At 38.8% G+C, this 21,279-nt stretch overlaps 1 protein-coding gene across 1 annotated transcript in view; it reads left to right on the plus strand.

Moving 5' to 3' along the window:
• Positions 1-21,279, plus strand: part of LOC139739942 (fibrocystin-L-like) — a 134,934-nt gene that overhangs the window by 72,549 nt on the left and 41,106 nt on the right. The window contains exons 17-32 of the mRNA XM_071650541.1: positions 728-976; positions 3,100-3,239; positions 4,186-4,343; positions 4,796-5,095; positions 5,684-5,841; positions 7,517-7,642; positions 9,548-9,653; positions 10,191-10,391; positions 11,063-11,128; positions 12,201-12,322; positions 13,151-13,289; positions 15,742-15,928; positions 16,683-16,924; positions 17,723-17,908; positions 18,293-18,478; positions 18,911-20,371. Of these exons, the coding sequence (XP_071506642.1) occupies positions 728-976; positions 3,100-3,239; positions 4,186-4,343; positions 4,796-5,095; positions 5,684-5,841; positions 7,517-7,642; positions 9,548-9,653; positions 10,191-10,391; positions 11,063-11,128; positions 12,201-12,322; positions 13,151-13,289; positions 15,742-15,928; positions 16,683-16,924; positions 17,723-17,908; positions 18,293-18,478; positions 18,911-20,371 (4,027 nt within the window). The remainder of the gene's footprint in view (positions 1-727; positions 977-3,099; positions 3,240-4,185; positions 4,344-4,795; positions 5,096-5,683; positions 5,842-7,516; positions 7,643-9,547; positions 9,654-10,190; positions 10,392-11,062; positions 11,129-12,200; positions 12,323-13,150; positions 13,290-15,741; positions 15,929-16,682; positions 16,925-17,722; positions 17,909-18,292; positions 18,479-18,910; positions 20,372-21,279) is intronic.

Consider the following 21,279-nt stretch of genomic DNA (forward strand, 5'->3'; position numbering starts at 1 on the left):
CTTCACACATATTCCTGCCTACTTCATTCACGCTCAGTGACCTCATGTAAAGTGCACTTGTACAAACTGTATTTGGATAACACAGGGAATATGTTTTGCTTGATTTTTGACAATTTTTCTTTAGTGATGTAATAGCTGTTTGTCTGCTGTTCTTGGTATTAAATGTCATCATCAAGGAGAATCCCACAGAAAACTGCCACCAGTGCTCCGTACTGTAAAAGTGGAAATTTTCGTGGTGTTGAAATTTTCGCGCATTTCGCGCAACCAGAAACTCCCGTGAAAATAAAAGCACGCAAATATTTTTGCTAGCCATATGTTCCTGTGTATGATATCTTGATTTAGTGGAATTAAAAACATGCCGAACTCTCCTTACCCGGCCAAGTACGAAAAATTAGTCGCGTGAAAATATCCACTTTTACAGTATTTGCTTCTAGTCCCTCATGAGACTATGATGGCAGTGGTGCAAATTGATTTGAATGTTAATTACACAGATGAGCTTTTATCCACATTGATAACTGACTTTAATTCCAAAGTAGCTTGATATTTTAAGAATTTATTGTCACATGGCCCCAAATCAAGCTCAGTTTATTGCTATTTCAGACTCAATCACCACTATTCTTTTTAAATGCATTCACCTTCTAATTTCTGTAATACCTGAGCCAAAGTAACCCTTTCGATAATAACTAATTTTTGTCATTGTTTATCTTTTTTAAATGTTTTTGCTCAGGTGAAAGAGGCCCTCTTGGACATGTTGACCGTCCAGTGCACTTCAGTGCCCAACAAAAAAACATTTTACTTCTACCAGAGTTATGAGGAAGATTTGCCAACAGGAACAGAGTACGGTGAGCGTGTGCAAGACACAGAGGCCTACTGTGGCAGAACCTCGCTCAAGAACCCCGAGTACATCTACTGGTCAAACCAAATTCCTGGATACGACGATCAGAAGCAAGAATTTGATATTTCTACTAAGAAAAAGGTAGGGTGGATAGTCTCACCGCTCACTATGTGTCCTTAAAGATCAAAATGGCTCACTGACCAATTTGTAGTCGTAATTCCCTCCCCCACAACTCTGTTGAAGGAGACTTCCCTCAAACATTATTTTATCAGTTCAATACTTCAGTGAAGATTAACCTGTTGAGGACGGGTTGATTTTTTGCAACAACATGCATTTCCCATAGACACTTGCCCGAGTATACTTAAGACTAATCCTCAACAGGCTGAGGAAGGTCGTTTTTTAATGTTGTGAACTTTTATAGTTTTGATTAAATCCATTGGTCATCATTACGGAGTTAGAAATCTACAACAATGTTCGATGTTAGAATGATGCAACAATATGTGCAGAATTGTTAGGAGAATTCCACAACATTGCATAATTTTCCTCAGTAGAAATTGCATACCTTCGTGACTAGTTACTGACATATGTCAAGGTTGATACCATTCTCCTTGATTTGACTCTTGATTTAACTGCTAAGTTAATTGATCTTATTAATACATATGATAGGAAAGTGGAAATATGTGGAACTGGCTCTGTATTTTCTTGATTATGTACTTCTACTTTGAAATTGTCTTCCCATTTGGCATTAACAGCATGTGGATTAAACCAAAACTTTCAAATTCATAACTTCCGAACAAATTCTTTTATTTCTCTCAAAGTTCACTGATGCTTCATTCTACAGTGTACTTATGTTTCCCACCCATTTAATCCACATATATGCTTGGCATGAATTTGTCTTCAAGTTAGAAGATTTACTATGTTTGTATGTTCAGTTATTGAAAATTTTGTCCACAAAATCTTTTTATTAGAGATGCCAGGATGTGTGCGTGTGAACATTGTGCCCCCAAACATTCAGATATGAATTGGATTGCTGTTCTTGTAGGCAGAACAGAAGCTGTTCTTAGATGTAGGCAATTGAAATTGGCGGGCAATTCCACAAAAAATATTATTTTTCCTAAAATCCCAAATCTGCAATAATTTGAAAAATATATGAGCTACAGGGACAAATTTAGTGTCAAATGCTAGAACTTGTCAAGTTCTTTCATTTGAATGGCATTTTGATATAATTGAAGTGCATTTAGGCATTATTTTCTTCAAAAACCTATTTTTGGGCAAAATGTTTGATAATTTTTGTAAAAACACACAATCTTTGACTCTCATTATTCCATATTCAGCAACACTTCAGCATTTGTTTTAAAGTGGTTTATGGTTAAGAATGAACAAAAAAAACCCCACTAATATTAGCCTTGTCTGAGATACAAACTGTGTTAAAGTATGAATATTGGGACTTTAAAAGTTGGACAAAGTTGTAATGTCCGTAACTCTAAAAATGTAATGTCTGTAACACTACATTTGTGAACCTGTAAAGTAAATGCTGAATGTGTTGTGCACAATTTTCAATCTACAACTTAAACAGGACCTGAGCACTCATTTCAGAAGAAAGTTCCTTTTACTTGATGCTCTGATTCATAAATTTCTCAATATATCCACATGGAGGTAAATAATTGTGTCCAAAAAATGTAATGTCTGTAATGGCAAGCATTTTGTGTAATATCTACCAAATGATTCATAGTAACTGATCAAAATTAGACTGTTAACATTTCAGGATGAATGGGTTAGAATAGACTATGAATGGATTAAGAATTATTATGCTGATTGGTTGAAATAAGCCCACAAGGTCACAAAAAATTCTCTAAATATAATGTCCGTAATGCTGGAATTGCCCTTGCCCTGACTTTTGGTAGGTCATGTTTATAAACATGAAGGAAACCTATGAAAAGCTAGAGCTTGTTGAAACTTGCAGGAATTGCCAGTTTCTGGGGAAATGTGAATTCTCTCTCTGGCATGGTATGGTATGGTGTGGTACATGTACACTTTTGGAGCACACTGGAAAATGTTCCACTTTTGGCATGGTATGGTACGATACAGTATACTTTGGAAACTTCGAGCGCTCAAGTAGGATATTTTATGGTACATTGTAGGAGTGCTGTCAAATACAGCCATAATCACAGAGGTTTGGGCCTTGGAGTGATGCAAAATTTTACGGTTGAAACGAAGTGTCATTAAGTGAAAAGAGTCATTTCCATTTTATTGTTATCCTTCAGGTCTGCTTTGCCATCAAGGGTTTGGGTTTCCAGGGAAACGTGCAGCTGTATTTCACACAGAAAGACAAGCGCACGGATGCCTCAATATCCGTTACTGAAAATTTCAACCTTTTCGAGGACCATCAAGAGCCGTCAGAAGAGTGAGTACTGTTATTTTTTATGACTATGCATCAGTCGAGAGATGTAGAAATCATGGAATTAGTTGAACTGTACAATATTCACATGGATTGTTTTTTTTTTTTTTTTTTTTTTTGATTTATTGAATGAATGCAAATTTTGCAGTTTGTGAAAGATGAAAGAAATAGACCAAATCATAGACTCATTTGTGGCCCTATGTGGGCCTGTGGCCGCTATACACAGATTAACATGTATCGCAGGATACAAAATTGGTGACCGCTGCCTGCATTACACAAGTGGCTGCTATGCAAAGGGTCATTAACATGTCTTTCCTATTGGGAGGATTTTCAGTGGCCATATACGACAGATAGCCTCTATAGGCAGGTCAGCGCTGAGGCAGATGTGACTGCATATGATTGCAACATATACAGTGCACTCCCTTTATGACTAACACGGTTATAACAACATTCTGGTTACGACAAAGTAAAAATTAGGGCCGCAACGTTATCCACTCTTTGTATTCTTATTGTTTGTTTGTTCGGTTATAACGAAATTTCCATATAACGAAAGAAAAACTGCTGGTCCCGAAGACTGTTTTAACGGGAATCCACTGAAGCACTGTTTTGCGAAAATATGCAGAACTTACGGTCCCGTAACTTCCTTCTCTGATTTCAGAGTGAGATAAAAATTTCTGCTATTACATTTGTGTGATTTTACTCAACTTATTTAACTCTTTGTGTGCTTTGACGGCTGATTTTCACAGAAAACCCCTTTGCATAATACACACTGTCTAAAGTCCCTTACACTGAAAGGGTTAATTTTGACTTTAAGCTGTAATGGAATAGAACTGTAATCGACTACATACTCAATGTTCATTTACATTAGAAAATACATGTGTGTCTCTTTGTTTCTTTTTTTGTCTTTCTCATAACACACTCTTGCTGTCACTGTGATATGTCATGACCGCAGATGGACGCACCACTGCTTAGATCTGTATGAACTTGGCTCGAATGACTTCGAATTTGACTACCAGACACAACGGTATTTGTTTGGAAGGCTTAAAATCCTATTTGTTGAGGGCCTGGACTTCTTTGTTGACCAGCTGACCGTTGCTAAAAGCCAGTCAGGTGAGACTGTAGTAATTGCCTCTGCAATTTTGCTTTTAATACTGTTATATATGCATAATAATTATTGCCACATATGAATTAAACCAGAATTCACCTCTAAGTATGCCAACACTCACTGCATCAGATAAATGGCTATATATTAAAGCAGACATGAATTTTAGTTATTCCGGTGTTGTTGTTGCTTTTTGTTTTTGAAAACTATACCTCTCTGTATTGCAAATTGGTTTTATATTTATAAAGTAGATTTCTGCCAAATTTGAACATCATCAGAATTTATCATATTGATTACAAAAGCACTATATCAACTTACTGCACTAGACAAGTAATTTCAAGTTCATGTAAATTCCCATCCTTGAAAAAGAAAAATATATCATTCTTTCTCATCACTTTGATCAGATGATGTGATAGTGACAGTATCTTCATTTAACATTTGTAATAATTCTGTTATCCAGCACCGGTTCGGTCATCCCCTGTTCAGCCAAATGGAATAATTGTGAGCGAAGTGTTGGTGGAGACAATCGCGCAAGAACCGCAGGGATTCCGCATCAGCATGCAAGGTGCCAACTGTGGTCACTCCTTCCCGTTGCTGGCCATAGAGGGCGCTGACGCAGAGTCACAGACAAATGAGTCAATCACTTACCGTAACGGCGATTGGGCCGCTGGAGCGAGCGTCGTAGTGGAACGCGAGTCGTACGCAACCCCTCCCATGCAGGGGACATTTGACCTGTCTTTTGGTGACAGGACATCAACAGGTTTGTGTCTAGTGATCTTTGAATATCCTTCTTCTTCTTCAGTACTGGATATGCCATATATTTAGCGAATCTAATTTGTCCAGAAACCTGACTTTCCGACAATTTTGTAAGTGTTTAACCCATTTAGGACGAGTCCTGAGTATACTCGTACAGGGGTCTATCGGAAAAATGTGTTGTAAATCTATTCCTCACACATATGCAACTGTAGCTTGTGATGTACAGTGACTGGATGGTAGTGTTCCAAAGGCATTTCTTTATAATGAATTCTGATTCTTTGAAAAACAGAATGTTTTCTGGAAGCGGTCGTGCATCTCGGTCTCAAAATTATGTGGCACACAAGGGATTTTCATCACATTTTCAAATTCAAATTCAAATTCAAATTCAAATTCTGATTTCTTAAGGATTTTTTGCATCTAACATAATACAAATGAAATACTGTCATTTTTGCCAGTTTTTAAAATCAAGACATACAATCTGTACATTCAGACTCAACTTAAACTACTTCTACCGTATTTTGATAACAGAATGGAAAGATATTTAGAGTTTCCTGTGGTATATCGGAAATCTTTGTCTTTGATTTTCATCAAGATATCCCGGCTGACGTGTCCGAGTCCCAGCTAAAGAGCCGACTGGAGGTGGATCTCTTGACAGGCTTTGTGCAGGTGCTGCGATTCGGTTCCTGCTCTGCCTATTCATGGGATGTAGAGTTTTCCCAGAAGGGGGGTACACAGCCGCTCTTCCAGGTGGTGAGTTCGTGTTTACATTTGATTGGATGTGATTTGATTTGAATTGAATTGAATTGATTTGATTTGATTTGATTTGATTTGATTACATTTCATTTTGATTTTTATTTTGAATTTGATTGATTGATTGGTTGATTGAGTGAGTGACTGAATTGATTTGATTTGATTTGATTTGATTTGATTTGATTTGACCATGATAATCATAACTGATGTACGAACATTGTAACAACAATGCAAAACTTTTACAAAAATTCATAAACAATATATATTAGCTCTTGAACTGGCTATGAAGATACAATAAATGATTATGAAGGGACACCTAAAGAAACATTACTTGTGAAGTGTTGGTTACCCTTAGGTGCAAAATGTAAAGCGGGATATTTACCACAATATTTTACTTTAATGGTAATTATATAAGATATAATTCTATGTATAATGAAATAATCATTTGCATTGCCACGTCACAAATTTACGGGAGTACTCCCTAGAACATAATGCACATGTAGAGAGTACAGTGTAAATATATTCAGGTATATCATTCAACTGAATTTGTATGTATGCACCTTGGCTGCTTTAAGACGTAACATTAAATCTAAGGTAGATGTGGATATAGTAACATAGTAATATGGCTTTTGAGATGAAGATGAATTATCAAACGATGAGAATCTGCATTTTCATTTTATAAAATAAATAATGAATCTACATTATCATTTTATAAAACAAATAAAGAATCTACATTATCATTTTATAAAACAAATAATGAATCTACATTATCATTTTATAAAACAAATAATGAATCTACATTATCATTTTATAAAACAAATAATGAGTCTACATTATCATTTTACAGAACAAAAAATGAATCTAAATTATCATTTTATAAAACAAGTAATGCACACAAGCTTGTTTGGATGCACCTTCCAAACAGTCCAAACATCCTTGTCTTTTTGCCCAGGCATGTTAGTCTGTTTCAGAGGTATCTTGTGTGGGTAATTCTTCCTAACGCCTTCGCTGATGTATATCATCTGTATACTATTTGCTAAAGCCCACATGAGCATATCGTCGCTGGGGTGACAAGACCTCGTATCTGCAATTTTGATGAACATGACTTTTTTTGATTAATAGCCAAATAATGGGTTAAGTGATGTCCTGTCCAAATCCCAACTGTCTTACTCCAAAAATGCCACCAAGGCATGTCAAAGTAAAGGCTATCCCATTCGCTATAGTGCTTTGGCCACCATGTTTTTTGGCTCTCCTGAACATTTGACATTTTGTAGATACAAGGTCTTGTCGCCCCAGCGACAATATGTAGCATTACACTTGAAATGTAAAGCAGAAATAGATGTCTGTATGCAACTAGATACATATATTTGTATGTGTATTACTTTAACAGACAGTATGTCAGCTACCATCTCAAAAACCAATTACCAGCATACAATTTATGTTCCAACATCACTGACCCAATGGATTTCTGTGAAACCATGATGCACACATAATGGCATTCACTGTTTACGCAATAAATTTTCCTTTGAAAATTTGGAGAAAGAAAGACTTACTTTTAGATATTCACATGTAATGTCAGAGAATATTTTATTATGCTTATCCAAGTCCTTGGGATTTCTGGATTTGGGAATGGTTGTATAAACAAATTGGGATTTTTGTCATTTCTCACCTGTAGAGGGAGAACAATCTGTACAACGGCCGCACAGAAGTTTCCATGGAAACGGAGAAGCTCGTTGATGGTCACGTCTTCCTGGCACCGATTCCTGGAGAATTCCTCCGCTCTGTTCATCCCGAACCACAGGTGAGGAAATGTGGAAAGACTTGTATTTAACTCTTTATGTGTCACAGTGTAAACCCCTTGCGTGCCACATTATTCTGACACCACGTCTTACTCATGCCTTCAGAAAACAGTCTGTTTTTCAAATCTATATAACTTGTATAGATTTCTGTTGAATTGAACATGCAGTGATCAAACTAGAAGAGAAAATACCAAGCTTTGCTTTGATGTAAATTTCATGACGACTCTATGATGATTTTTCTTTAATTTGCCACTAAGCTGCATTACTGTAAAGGCGTGACTTTTGCAGTGACAGGAACTTGGAATTTACAGGCAAATTCTAGGCCTAGCACTAGGCCAGTCATTCACCACATAGATTGCAAGCTATATGTGGGAGGAACAGAATAGCAAGAAACGCTTTCTTTGTACTGTGGCATTTGATGATTTATCGACCAGTTTGGGCAGAATATGCGAAGTTGGCACGCCATCGACTAATTCGGGTGTGCGAACATGGCACATAAAGAGTTATGTTCTTAAAATATGTCAATGTGTTATCGTTCAGGAGATATTCAGAAACAGACACAAAAGTTGCCAATGTAAGGCACATGTATGTTGGGTGAAAAGAAGAAGTGGTATAATTATATATGTTGGTCTGTCTCCTTTCTTCCTCCTGTCAAGATGAAGAAGATGAGAGGGAAATAGCCCTGACTGCTGCATAAGCTGTTTTGACAAGGGTTTAAAATAATTTTCAAAAATTTCATGAATCACTGTTGGACTGCAAATTTAACAACACCCGAAAATGTCACCATGCGCTAATTTAATGGTGCCCTGACAACAGCTTCAGTGTCAATTTGCAAAAGCTACATCTCGCGATAATGTCTGTGACCTCATCATTTGGGAAGATGTCATTATGTGAAAATGACAGCTTATACAGTACTATGTGTATATCGCACCCAAGTGATTACATGATGCAACTCAACATGATATCCTCTCCAGATCTTTATGTAGCCAGTCCTTTGGAGACTTTCAAATTACCAAGGAGAGATGTAAGCTTTGCTTGTGGACTGAATAACAATCACAGCTCTTTGTGAACAGATTAAGACAAAGGGGCTGATGACAGACACCTGTTCAGTTGCTTATTCAGCAAAATTTCAATACTCTCATGTTGAGCAGTTCCATTAATGAATGGGCAAGAAGTAATGTTTATGAAAATCTCATTGTAATAACAGAGTCCCATATCCCCGTATTGTCATAAAATACAAATGGTGCTACATTGTAACCAAATAACAGAAATAAGACGTCAGTATTATGCGATACACCTGTAGCCAATTTTATATCGTTACTCATTGTCAACTTTGATGAGTTTTTCAGTATGAATATGAAGCTATTTAAATGGAATGTGGGCATCAGGTCATAGTGTGTGTTTGTGTGAATGTGTGTGTGTGTGTGTGTGTGTGTGTGTGTGTGTATGTGTGTGTGTGTGTGTGTGTGTGTGTGTGTGTGTGTGTGTATGTGTGTGTGTGTGTGTGTGTGTGTGTGTATGTGTGTGTGTGTGTGTGTGTATGTGTGTGTGTGTGTATGTGTGTGTGTGTGTATGTGTGTGTGTGTGTGTGTGTGTGTGTGTGTGTGCTTCCATTACTTTTATCTTTTTCATTTTTATCTCCAATTAATTGAGTGGCCCACATCTCTAAAAGTTTGTCTTTTACATTGGCCTCTCTCATCCAATAACAATGATTTTTGAACAAATATTTTTGTATAGGTTATGGACTTGTTCATTTTCTATTCCATTTCAAAATATATGTTTATACATTTTGCATTTCACAGATTTGTTGTAATTGTTTGTATCCGTAAGAATTTGCAATGCTGGAAATTGCATTGAATTGAATTGAATCGTCTCCCGTACACCGCTGCTTTCTCTGTATGTCACAGGTGGAGTTGAGTGCTAAGACCCTGGCTGCGTCCTGCGGGTCTGATTGCTCCTTCTCTTACAGTGAAGATGCCACGCCCACACTCCTGTCAATCAGCCCATCTTCAGGTACAATATGTACATTATAGCTATTACCATTAAAGATATTTGTGGTACATCAATGTCCACAAATTTCTCACTTCTTTCAACTAATGCAAATGTTAAGCGCCACAGAAACATTTTTAGTACATTTTCAACAGGTTGAATTGTGCATGTCGTCGCTTTTGAAGGGATGTGTTTGTGTGTCGTAGTATCCCTTTGAGTGCATGCATGAAAGCTAGAATTTTTCTGTGCATTTGAATGGGCTGTTTGCTTATATATTCTAATCAAAGGTGAGTGTGAATACACCTGATAATTTTTTTTTTAAATTACAAACTGGGAAGTTTTGCATGGAAATGAAAAATGATGTATACACTTTATTCTTGAATTACACCTTGTATTTCTGCAGACAGGTATTTTACATGTGAAACTGAATTTATGTTATCACTTTAAAGAAATCACTTTCCTAACTTTTGTCCTTATCGAGTCCAGACTATTCTGTGCTAACTTGATCCAGATGTCACTGTATGCATTCCTTCTTAACAAAATGGGAACTTTTTCTAACAGGTTCAGCACATGAAAGCACATCGGTCACGCTTACGGGTACACAATTCAGTGAGAACGTTATAGTGACCATCAACGACGTGGAATGTGAAGTGACCAGTGCCAGTGAGACGGAGATCATTTGCGATGTCGGCGAATCGGCAGCCGGGGAATTTCACGTCATGGTCAATGTTGATGGTCTTGGAATAGCAGCCACTCCTAATGGTTTGTTAATTCTACAGGGATATTTATACATGTAGAAATTTGCAGTCAAACACACACACACACACACACACACACACACACACACAGATGCAGACTCTTGTAACGAATGCTTTGTATATTTTTGTACATAAAAATGAACCTGTTACACTAATTTTTCATCTATCAGATACATGTATATAAATTTTGAATAACCAAGAAAGGAGTCTTTCCAATCAATTTTGATTTGGTGTAATTGCCATGAAAGTCACAACATTTAGTGTATTTCAGTTCGCAGTATTTTCTTTGATTACAAATGTATTGAATTTGTGTAATTATGAGTATTCATAAGTCTATACTTACAATTGTATTTTATTTTGAAATTGAATAAATGGAATGAATGAATGAATGAATGAATGAATGAGTGAATGAATGAATGAGTGTCCTTTCACAGCAGAGTAGAGTATAAGTACATAATAGGTGTGGTATAGAAATGTACTATTTAATTGTCCTTCACCTTAGTTTTTCGATCATCAAATACTATTGCAAGATGATCAAGGAAAGTTGTTGGTCTCATTTTGATATTTTCAGATTTTGTCACTTTGGTCTATTACACAGTGTAAGTCTGTTTAATTTCATTTCATGATGGTGCCATCCTGAACCAAATTCTTGTCTTTTTGTCCTTCTGTCATCAGGGAATGCGACTTTCACATACAACCTTGGAGTAAGTTCTGTTACTCCTTCAACCGGGAGTACAGCAGGTGAGAACCAATCTCTTGAGGGGCTGAAATATACAATAACACACTAGTTTCCCAGTCATTTTCTTACTTTTGTCATTCAAATATATTAATGTGCATTCAAGTTCACACAGCGCACGCACACGAAAACATTCAGGCATTCAAATTAAGAATCCGAGCGATCAATTTCATTTATGGGAGTTCTATTTTGTTTTGTCAAATCAAATTCACCTTTGGGCGTTCAATTTCCAAATGCGAGCATTGCATTTCCTACTCCTTCATTCAAATTCATGCGATAGTCATGTGATAGTCCCGGTGAACTTGCTTTGAGCATTCAATTTCATTTTCATTTTGTGCAATCAATTTAACAAGGAAAATGGAGTAGACTTTTTAACCCGTTGAGGACAAGTCCCGAGTATACTCGGGCAGGTGTCTATGGGAAATACGTGTTGTAGCAAAATCAGTCCGTCCTCAACGGGTTAAGAAAGGAGAAAGGGCATACACAATCAATGAAAGCTTGTGTATGCCATTTGCCTGTACCATTTTGTCTAATTCTGTTCAGAGGAACTAATTTTCAGGGTAACTATGATCCATACTGTAGGCGCAGTCAGACTGACAAAAGATTAAGAAGTGTAAGATCGCGAAGTCTTTGATTGCGAAGTCTTTGCGATCTTTTGTCGTCCGTCACACTGGCAGCCAAACTTCTCAATCTTTGGATCGAGAAGTTTGGGTCATCAGTGCTCATGTGCAATAAAGGAGAAGGAGCTTACCGTTTGATGGCTAGTGATTGTAACGTAACAATGAACACCTTTACAACACACCAGCTATGCGCTTCTGAGGCACCACCCGAAAACAGATGGTGGACTGGTCACATCACAAAGATTGTGAAGTTTCAGTTTCTGGCGGTCACACTGGCAAAAGATCAAGAAGTTTGCAGGGAATGGGAGAAATGTCCCTAGTTGGAGTGGGAAGTTTCATGAGAAGTTTTGTGGGAAGCTTGCGATCTCCCTGGCAAAATTCTGAAATCTTGAAGAACATGGTCTTGAACTGCTTGACATTTTGCCGGTCTGACCGCACCTCATGTGTATTCTTTCAGGTGGAACAAATCTGACTATCGTTGGCTTTGGCTTCAGTGAGGGCATGGAGGTGACAGCTGCTGAAATGGACTGTGTCACCACCTCCGTGGAATACAGTCAAGCTGTCTGTCAAGTGCAACCTGTAAGTGAGATATCAGTGGGGGAGAGTAGGAAGGGTATATGGCCTGGGCAATATAACCTCAATGTGTATCTCACAGGGGCCAGACATTTTTATTATATTATTGGCTGAATCATGCTGCACGTGACATGTTGGTGCAAGTTTCTGGTAGGAGTACTCTGCAATTGACCTGAATTTCCTGTTATGGCATACTCATACTTTATTATGAAATACTTGAATTAACTCAATCTTTCCCCGTACCATTTCCATGAATTTAGTCATCCACTGATATGCACATTCCCATATCATCAGTCTGTCTAAATATAAAGAAATTAATGTGAATATGATTTCATTTGATATGGTATACTTTTTAATTGCTTCAAGTACACATGGTCATTGCTCATATAATGAGAACACAAAATTATCGCACCCAAGGTTTCGGCATTGTCATGATAAATTGTGTATGCAGTGATGAGGTTACAGTAAGAAAGGAGTTCGATTGAGCTTGCAGCCGTGGATTACATTTAACAGAAGACAGATGAAACATGTGACGTGTAACGTTAGGAAGTATAAAGTATGAGAGGAAAGACTGAACATTGTTCTCACCAACCATGCAATGACAAGAAGTGAAAGATAATGCAAGTATGTGGTGGTGTTTCAAAGCTCCATTGCGACATTTCAAACAAGGCGTAACTTTATCTGCGACTTTTTGTGGGTTTTGAGCTGGGTGGCCACATGTATGAATTTGCAAATCGTGAGTGAATTTCACTATATTCAACTTCTTGTGCTAATGCTGGTCATTAACTTTTTGTTGTTGCTTTTAAATTTTATCTTTCTTGATTATGTAAACAGGCAACAAGTGCTGCTTTTAGCACCTCCATAGTTATCAAGATCGGTGACATCCGAGAGGTTGAAGATGATGGGTTCACTCCAGATTCTGACATCACTCCATCCATTACATCCCTCTCCCCAACGTCTTCCGGTGTTCTTGGTATGTCTGTGAAAACCCTGTGTGTGCTTTGAGAGTGGGTTGGTGCAGAAAAAAACTCGTAGCATTGTACACACTGTCCAAAGTCCCTGGCACAGATAGGGGTAAAGATTACTTCAGAAATTTATCCAAATTCTTTGCAAGAGGATAAATGATGCAGCAGCGTATGCTGTCGTCTTGTCCATGTTTCCTCATTACCTCCGCCAAGGGGGGAGGTTATGTTTTCGTTACCGTTGATTTGTTTGTTAGTTAGTTCGTTCATTTGTCCGTGTGCAAAATAACTCAAAAAGTAGGTAACGGATTGGGATGAAACTTACAGGAAAGGTTGAGAATGACACAAGTAACAAACGATTAACTTTTGGTAGTGATCGGAGAATTTTGGAAGAATTTATGAAGGATTTTTTAATATTTTGGCAGGTAGGGTCAATGAACTTGGGAGTTCAGGCTGCGCGTATTTGAGGTTTGCATGCGCGCACTAAAGCGCATGCTCTAGTTTCTGCTAGGGCGAGACGCGCTGTGCAGCTGAGGGTTTATGATGTAACAAAGGCTTCTGTATTGGGAAATCGGGCGGCTTTCCGCACACAATACTTATGGATGGAAATCACTTATCTCTGTCGAAGAACAAGGTCAGTGCGGGTGGGAATGGGCTGCATGCTTGGTGGAGGTCTGCTCTCTCAGAGTGCTTCTCTAGTTTTGCATACTTTGCTCAAAAGAAGTTTTCAAATGAGAGAGGTTTAATAATGTTTCTTTTCAGACATAAAGATTCTTTTACTGCTAGAATATTGAATATTTAGCTTCTAAAGTTGCTAGCACTGAATTTAAAGAGCGCTATTAACTGTTTAAATGGACCCTTCAGCAAATGGGGACCAGTCTAGGTTGTGGGTAACGTTCGTCCTCGATCCTGATAGAAGTCCCCAAAGTAATGTGACATAGAAACGCAAGTGTACTTGGCCTTGCACCACTCTGTCATTTCATGTTTTCATAATTTCACTGAATTCGGTAAATTTCCAGGGGCACGCAGTCATATTCTTTTGATTTTATGTACTAAAGCTCAAACAGTTCTACAATGTAATTACTGATACAAGATACTAAAGAATTATTATTAATTTATTTTATTACATCCTTAATATATTTGATATCAAATAATCTATTATACCAAATGTTTTAGATGCCTAGCTTGTCAAAAAAAAATAATTGTACATTAAAGCCCAAACAAAGTTCTGGTACGCCTGCAAAAGTTGTCAAATTTCGCTCCCAAATGTGAAATTATGCTTAGGAAATGTGCAGGATAACGATGTTATGACAAGATATTCGATGGGTAACGACGAAAATGTGAAATATTAACCAAAAAGATTCAGTCTCAGAACTTACCCGAACGGGGTCAGGCTAAACTGGGACTCGGGGATAACTCGGCTTCGCTTTGACGGCGGGATGAGTTGTAATGGTTGTCCCTCTGATTGTACAGTGTTGTCCTATGGGAGCGGCCTGTATAAACTAGCGCTTCGTGTTCTGGCTATACGCAGTAGTAATGGTCCGAGTTGTTACAACGCGCGCATCAAAAACCTCTTTTGCGCGCATGCAAAATTAGTGTGCGCCGATCAAGCACCTCTAAAACAATCAAAGGCGCTTGATAAACAAAAACAAAAACTCCAAAGACCGCGCGTCTCAGCAACTGAGGACCGTGCGCTGTCATTTTTGTTTTGTTTGTACAACATACAGGATTACGTTAGCACGCACTTTCCTGTCCATTCAGTTAGGCCTCATTTGGTATTATGCAGAGGCCAGTAGAATGTGGCGATCACTTACTGCGTGTGAATTGTCTGAAGTAGGGTCGAATTTTTCCCTAGACCGAGTCAGTCTGGAGCCTTCTGGAATAAAAGTTGGTTTTCCTACTATTATTATTTTTCTCAAAATACTCCAAACCGACTCATCATTCCGGCAAACCGCGTCAGCCAGGTAAGTTTCTTAGTGGACTCTTTCGATATATTGCAAGCAAAAATGAAATGGTGCTAGACGGGTTCTCAAGCACTTACCGAAACTTAGTTTTCACTTTAAACTCATACCATACATGTCGGAGTAATTCTCTTCTCTTTCTGCTTGTGAGAACTGCTTTCCTCAAAATATTCAAAACTAAAAACTGCTTTATGATGAAGGGGGAAATTATACTATAGATTTCCAATTCATTTGGGCGCTAAAAAATTTCTGGTTGTTATTCTCAGTTCAAAGCATATTCTCAAGTGACTGGAGTATTTTTTTTAATTTCTTTTTGTCAAGACTCTGAGGTGTATTACCATAAGATTTCATGCACGATGTTGGGAGAAATTATTCTTCACCCATGCAAGAACTCATGATGTTTGCAAAAGGTACATACATGTTTGATCTTTCTAGATCAGATAAGAGTCAAGTGTGAATTTTATTTGTAATCAACGGTAAGGATATCTGCCTCTTTCTACAGGTGGAGCCACTCTGACCATCACTGGCCAGCGCTTCGACACGAGCGGTGCGACTGTTTCCGTAGGGGGTGAGCCGTGCGAAATCCTGTCCCAAGCTGATGACCAAATTACGTGCACTCTGCCGAGCAATCCCCCAGGAGAACGTGAAGTGATTGTGAACATTGATGGCGTCGGCTTTCCCACTTCGAAGTATGTGATGACCAAAGCTTTCTTTTTTCTCTCTCTTTGCTCTCCCCTGTTCCTGATTTGATTTGATTTGATTTGATTTTGATTTGATTTTGAAGTGATTGTGAACATTGATGGCGTCGACTTTCTTACTGCAAAGTATTTGGTGACCAAAAACTTTCTTTGTCCTCTCTCTCTTTGCTCTCCCCATAGAGTTTCCTCTTTCTTCCTGTTTTGATTCGAATTGATTCGATTAGATTTTGATTTGATTTTCATTCTATTTGTTCCTGCATGATCATGCTACATGAACACGCATGGTTGGTAGGATATATATGCATATGTTGCTTACAAAGTGATTTTGTCTCCATTGGATTTACAATGTGAAACAAAATATAATTTGAAAGAAAGATTTTTTATATTCAGAGGGATGAAGGTTCAGGCCGTGTGAGTTTCTTCAATTTGTCTCCCTCTACAAATTAAATTTGTTAAGATCGCAACTTTCTTTCTGTCTATCTATCTGTCTTTCCTTATCTATCTATACATCAATTCAGTATTACGTTCTGTCATTTCATTTTCCATTTTTGTAATCATATGAAAGCATGTGCAGTTAAAGCGGCCTAGATGTCAAACTGTTTTGGTACAGAAAACCCTATAGCATTATGCACACTGTCCAATGCCCCCGGCACATGAGACAGGGTTTATGCACTCTCAATGTAATCGCTATAGAAGGTATATTTGACACCAGCAACTTCATGATGTTCCTCCCTATTGTTTCCAGCACTGACCTTATAGTGACCTATGACCTCAAGGTCACAGGTCTTTTCCCTAGCAAAGGGTCAGTTAAGGGGGGTACTGAAGTGTCCATCACTGGTCAGGGATTTGGGGAGTCATCTGACGACATCGAGGTCACTCTTGGGGGCAGGACTTGCGAACTGACGTCTGCAGCCACCAGCCTGCTGACCTGTGTGACCCCAAATGTCAATAACCAACATGTGGTGTCCCACGATGGAAAGCACGAAGGTGAGTGGTGGCGTCCTTTGTAGCAGTCTGATGCGATTCATGAAAATAAATTCTCTCCATCTGTAATCTCTCTGTTGATGTGTTGAAGAAATTCAACATTAATTCTCCGACAACATGTTGTTCCATATGTTGATAGCTACATGGGGCATATGATAGATATGTAGGCATTTATACTGTAAAAATGGTTATTTGCGCGTGAGTAATTTTCACACTTGGCTAGGTGAGATGAATTTTGCTTGTTTTTAATTCTGCTGAATAAAGAAATTTTTAAGTGGAACATATGGCGTGCAAAAATATTTGCGTGTTTTTATTTTCTTGCTGGTTTCTGGTCACATGAAATGTGTGAAAATTTCCACACCACAAAAATTTCCACTTTTACAGTACAACTGAATGGCAAAGCAGCACATGTCTGTTTTATCCTGCTTCCATGTTTGTGTTCATCATGAATCCAATGTTCATAGTGTACAATAGAAACTGTCGGTGAAGTTAGTACTATACAGTAGTTCAATGAAAAGTTTGCTTCATTTGTGCATTCCAATGAAAGATCAGTGGTTAAAAAAAAGCACAAAGTGAAGTCAATCATATAAATTGAGCTTTAGAAATAAAAGTTCACAAATTTGCCATATCAAACAGTAAATGAAAATGAAATAGTATTGTTCTCTCAGGTATGATGAGTGCTTATACAAGCACACTAAATATCATACAATATTATACATAACAAAAAAACAAGGTAAAACCTAGACATCGACAATAACAACAACAACAAAACTTAAACAATGTTTTTCTCACTCTCTGCAGTTTTTGGAGTTGGCTATGCCTGGAATCCATCTCGTCTTGATATCATCGAAGGGGACACTGTCACCTTTACCTGGGCTGTGCCCAAATTTGTGGAAGGGATCGCTTATTCGGTACACCAGACAGCGAAGGAAGCGGCCACAGTGTATGACGGGAGTGGCTTCAACAGTGGAGACCCCACAACAACAGGTTAGTGTCGAGTGTAAGATGTCAGTTATTTGTATTTTTTGTGAAAGTAATAAATGCAAACACGGGGACACTGACCAGAAATTGATATAATTAATTAGTGGAAAATTGAGCAAAGAAATGGGATTCTTTCAGGATTGAAAATTCATGAAAGTACTTTAAAACAAGGAATGTTCGCATGCATTTTAATTTCGCGAATTTTGCATGCACCAAGATTCGCGAAATTAAAATGCACACAAAATTTCTTGTCTACTCTATATGCATTGAATGCCAGTGGCAATTCGCGCAGTGAAAATATCATGTCTTACATTAGTCACAAGGAGAATAGTGATTAAATTTTTATAATTTTGAGAAATGATTGTGTTTTTTTGTTTGTGTGCTTAACAGGGCAGTTCTCCTTTAAGTTTGATGTACCGGGGACTTACTACTTCTCGAGTGATGCAGTGAACGGCGAGGAGGCTCCAAGTCCTATTTACATGACGGGGGTCATCGTCGTTGGTGAGGCGACCTCGGTGGCGTCTGAGCTGTACGTCTCGGTTGGAGGCTTTGAGACAGAGTATGATGTTCAGTCAGGTAAGAAAAACATGTTCTGTATTTTGAGATGAAAGGTTGTGTTGTGTCACAAACAGCTTCAAAGGTATGGATCTCTAATAAAATACACATTTTAAAAGAATGACATCCAAACCTCCTGCTCAACACTCCAAAAAAAGTTCCGCATGCAGCATGATGCCCACAAGATTTCAAGGAAACTTTTGTGCAGAAATTATTGATATGTAGGTTATACTTTGATGTTATAGTGTCATGTGGTCAACATGATGTACAGTGTATTATTTGAAGGTTTCCACAGTGGTGCAACATTTGATGTTAGGTGGTTTCACGGTACACCATGCATTTCTTGGATATGCAGTCATGTTCAGTGCAAGTTGCAACCCTCGTAAGCTCCTAAATTACACGTCTTTCCCTGATGATGGTCCACTAACCTGAGGCTGAATTCTCTTCCTCCAGGTGCGTCGGCTCCAAGCGGTGGAAGTTGCCCTGGCGTGACAAGCGCCATCTCTGGCTGCTCCGAGACGGAGCCGGACAGCAGCGATGAATCTTTCAGCTTCCTCTACTCTGTCTGCCACACACCCTCTGTCTCCTCGATCGGGCCCAACACGGGAACTAACGGAGAGCTCCTCACCATTGCCGGTGTCGGCTTCAGCGACAATTCGTGTGACATCCAAGTTTCCGTTGGTGACCAGGGGTGCATGGTGCAGTCGGCATCCTCGACAGAGATCTTATGCCACGTGGACGCAGGCTCGGTTTTAGACGTGGGAATACTCTACCCGGTGACGGTGAACATCAAGAATCGTGGCCTGAGCCAGATGAAGCAGCCTCTACCCCTGGACCGTTCCTTTGTTCTCTTCCCCCGCGTGGATGATGTGTCTGCACATCAGGGTTCCCTTGTCGGCGGCACTGAACTCATACTTACTGGTGATGGTTTCTCTTCGGAGCCGACAGTCCTTGTTGGATTCAGTCCCTGCAGCATTCAGTCTTACAACTACACACACATCCACTGTGTGACCAACCCGTATGATGAGGGTGTGTATGACATCTCAGTGATCATTGGAAGCATAGCCAGTAGGTGGGCGACTGCTCAGAATTTCACCTACTCCACCATCAACACGCCAGTTGTGGAAAGCTTTTCACCAGAAACTGTTGAGGGCGACAGCACCATCATGTCATTCTCTGGCTACTTTGGGCCGTCCAGCAGTTCTGAGGATGTCACGATTACGGTTGGTGGGACAGACTGCGAAGTCACATCGCTAAACAGCACCACCATTATCTGCGATGTTAGCTATGTTCCAGTTGGTACCCAGGATGTTATGCTCCACATTGCGGGAATGGGTGACGCCCACTTTGAGACCACCGCCACAGTCTGGAGTAAAAAGAAGCTATACAGTGTGACTCCATCTGAGGGTAGTACCAGTGGTGGGCAAGAGATTACCATCAGTGGTAATGGGTTTATCACTGAGGACACCACAGTCAGTATTGGTGGCACCTCTTGTTCCATTCAGTCAGTGACAATATCCTCTATTGTTTGCATCACCCCATCTGGTTCTGAAGGTTCACCGGCTGTTGAAGTTTCCGTTGGTTCCCTATCCTACGACACGGATGTAACCTACACGTATTCTGCAGCCCAAACACCGACAGTATCGTCAGTTTCGCCATCATCTGGCCAAACAGGCGACACAATCACGGTGACCGGTACAGGATTCAATACTAAGGCATCTCTTAACACCGTCTCCATCGATGGTGTAGAATGTGCTGCCACCTCAACAAGTACTACTTCACTGGAATGCACCGTCGGTGCTCACTCAGCCGGTACCTACACCGTTGAGGTGCATGTGACAGGGAAGGGGAATGCAGCGGGTACATCAATGTTTGAATATGATCTCAGTGTATCAGATGTCAGTCCAAATGAAGGTATGTATGGGTGTTCAACGAGCAATTTGTCCTGTAAAGTGCTCATTACTATTTGTTATGCTGATCAGAAAAATCATGGCTGCATGCATAGTGAATGAAAATCATTTCATGTGAAATATATTTCAGGGATGTTGTCAATGTGCTGTGTAAATCTTGATAATATTTTAAAGATATTGAGTAGAATATAATGATTTGAATTGATTATGGTAAGTCAGTTACTTTTTAGAAATGTGCTATCTCACAGTTTATTCTTTGTTTCATACTTTATTTTTGTGAGCAGAATGCTGAGCCAAATTGTAAAGTTAGATTTTGACATCCGTTGTATTGTATCGATCTTTATTAAAATTTGTAGATAATTTGTTGTCTGATAATTTAGAAATGACATTATTTTGCATTCATGCATTTTTCCTCCCGATACATAGAAAGAGTATCATTTGATGGTGCTTTTCAAGGTAGAAGGAGATCGGATTTTTGTCTTGATTCATCTCACAATAGACTTTTCCGAGAAAGATTCAGCACAAATTCACTTTCCTTGATTCATAATCTTGATTGCGTTTCTTTTTTGTGTTATGTAACTGTCATAGGGGTAGCAGCTATTTCAAACCCAGGAAAAGCTAATACCCTTCGGCAGCCATTTGATAACTGCTAAGATAATTCCCTATCTTTCTCACCGATATTTTGTGACAAAAGCACTGTATTTTTTACAACTTGATATGATTACACTTGGAGCACAAGACATGATTTGCATCAATTAATATTTTTTTTTTTCAGGGATGACAGTGTTTTGACAAAATGCATGCTATATTCTTTTATTTTTCACTGCACTGGCTCGATAATCAGCATTTTGAAATTGGTTATATCATTCTATTCATGACTATTTTTGGATAGGTACACACCTACTCTTGCAG

This window comes from Diadema antillarum, unplaced genomic scaffold (assembly GCF_040938485.1).
Source record: "Diadema antillarum isolate AM-2024a unplaced genomic scaffold, OU_Dant_1.0 seq00000821_RagTag, whole genome shotgun sequence".
Classification (NCBI taxonomy): Eukaryota; Metazoa; Echinodermata; class Echinoidea; order Diadematoida; family Diadematidae; genus Diadema; species Diadema antillarum.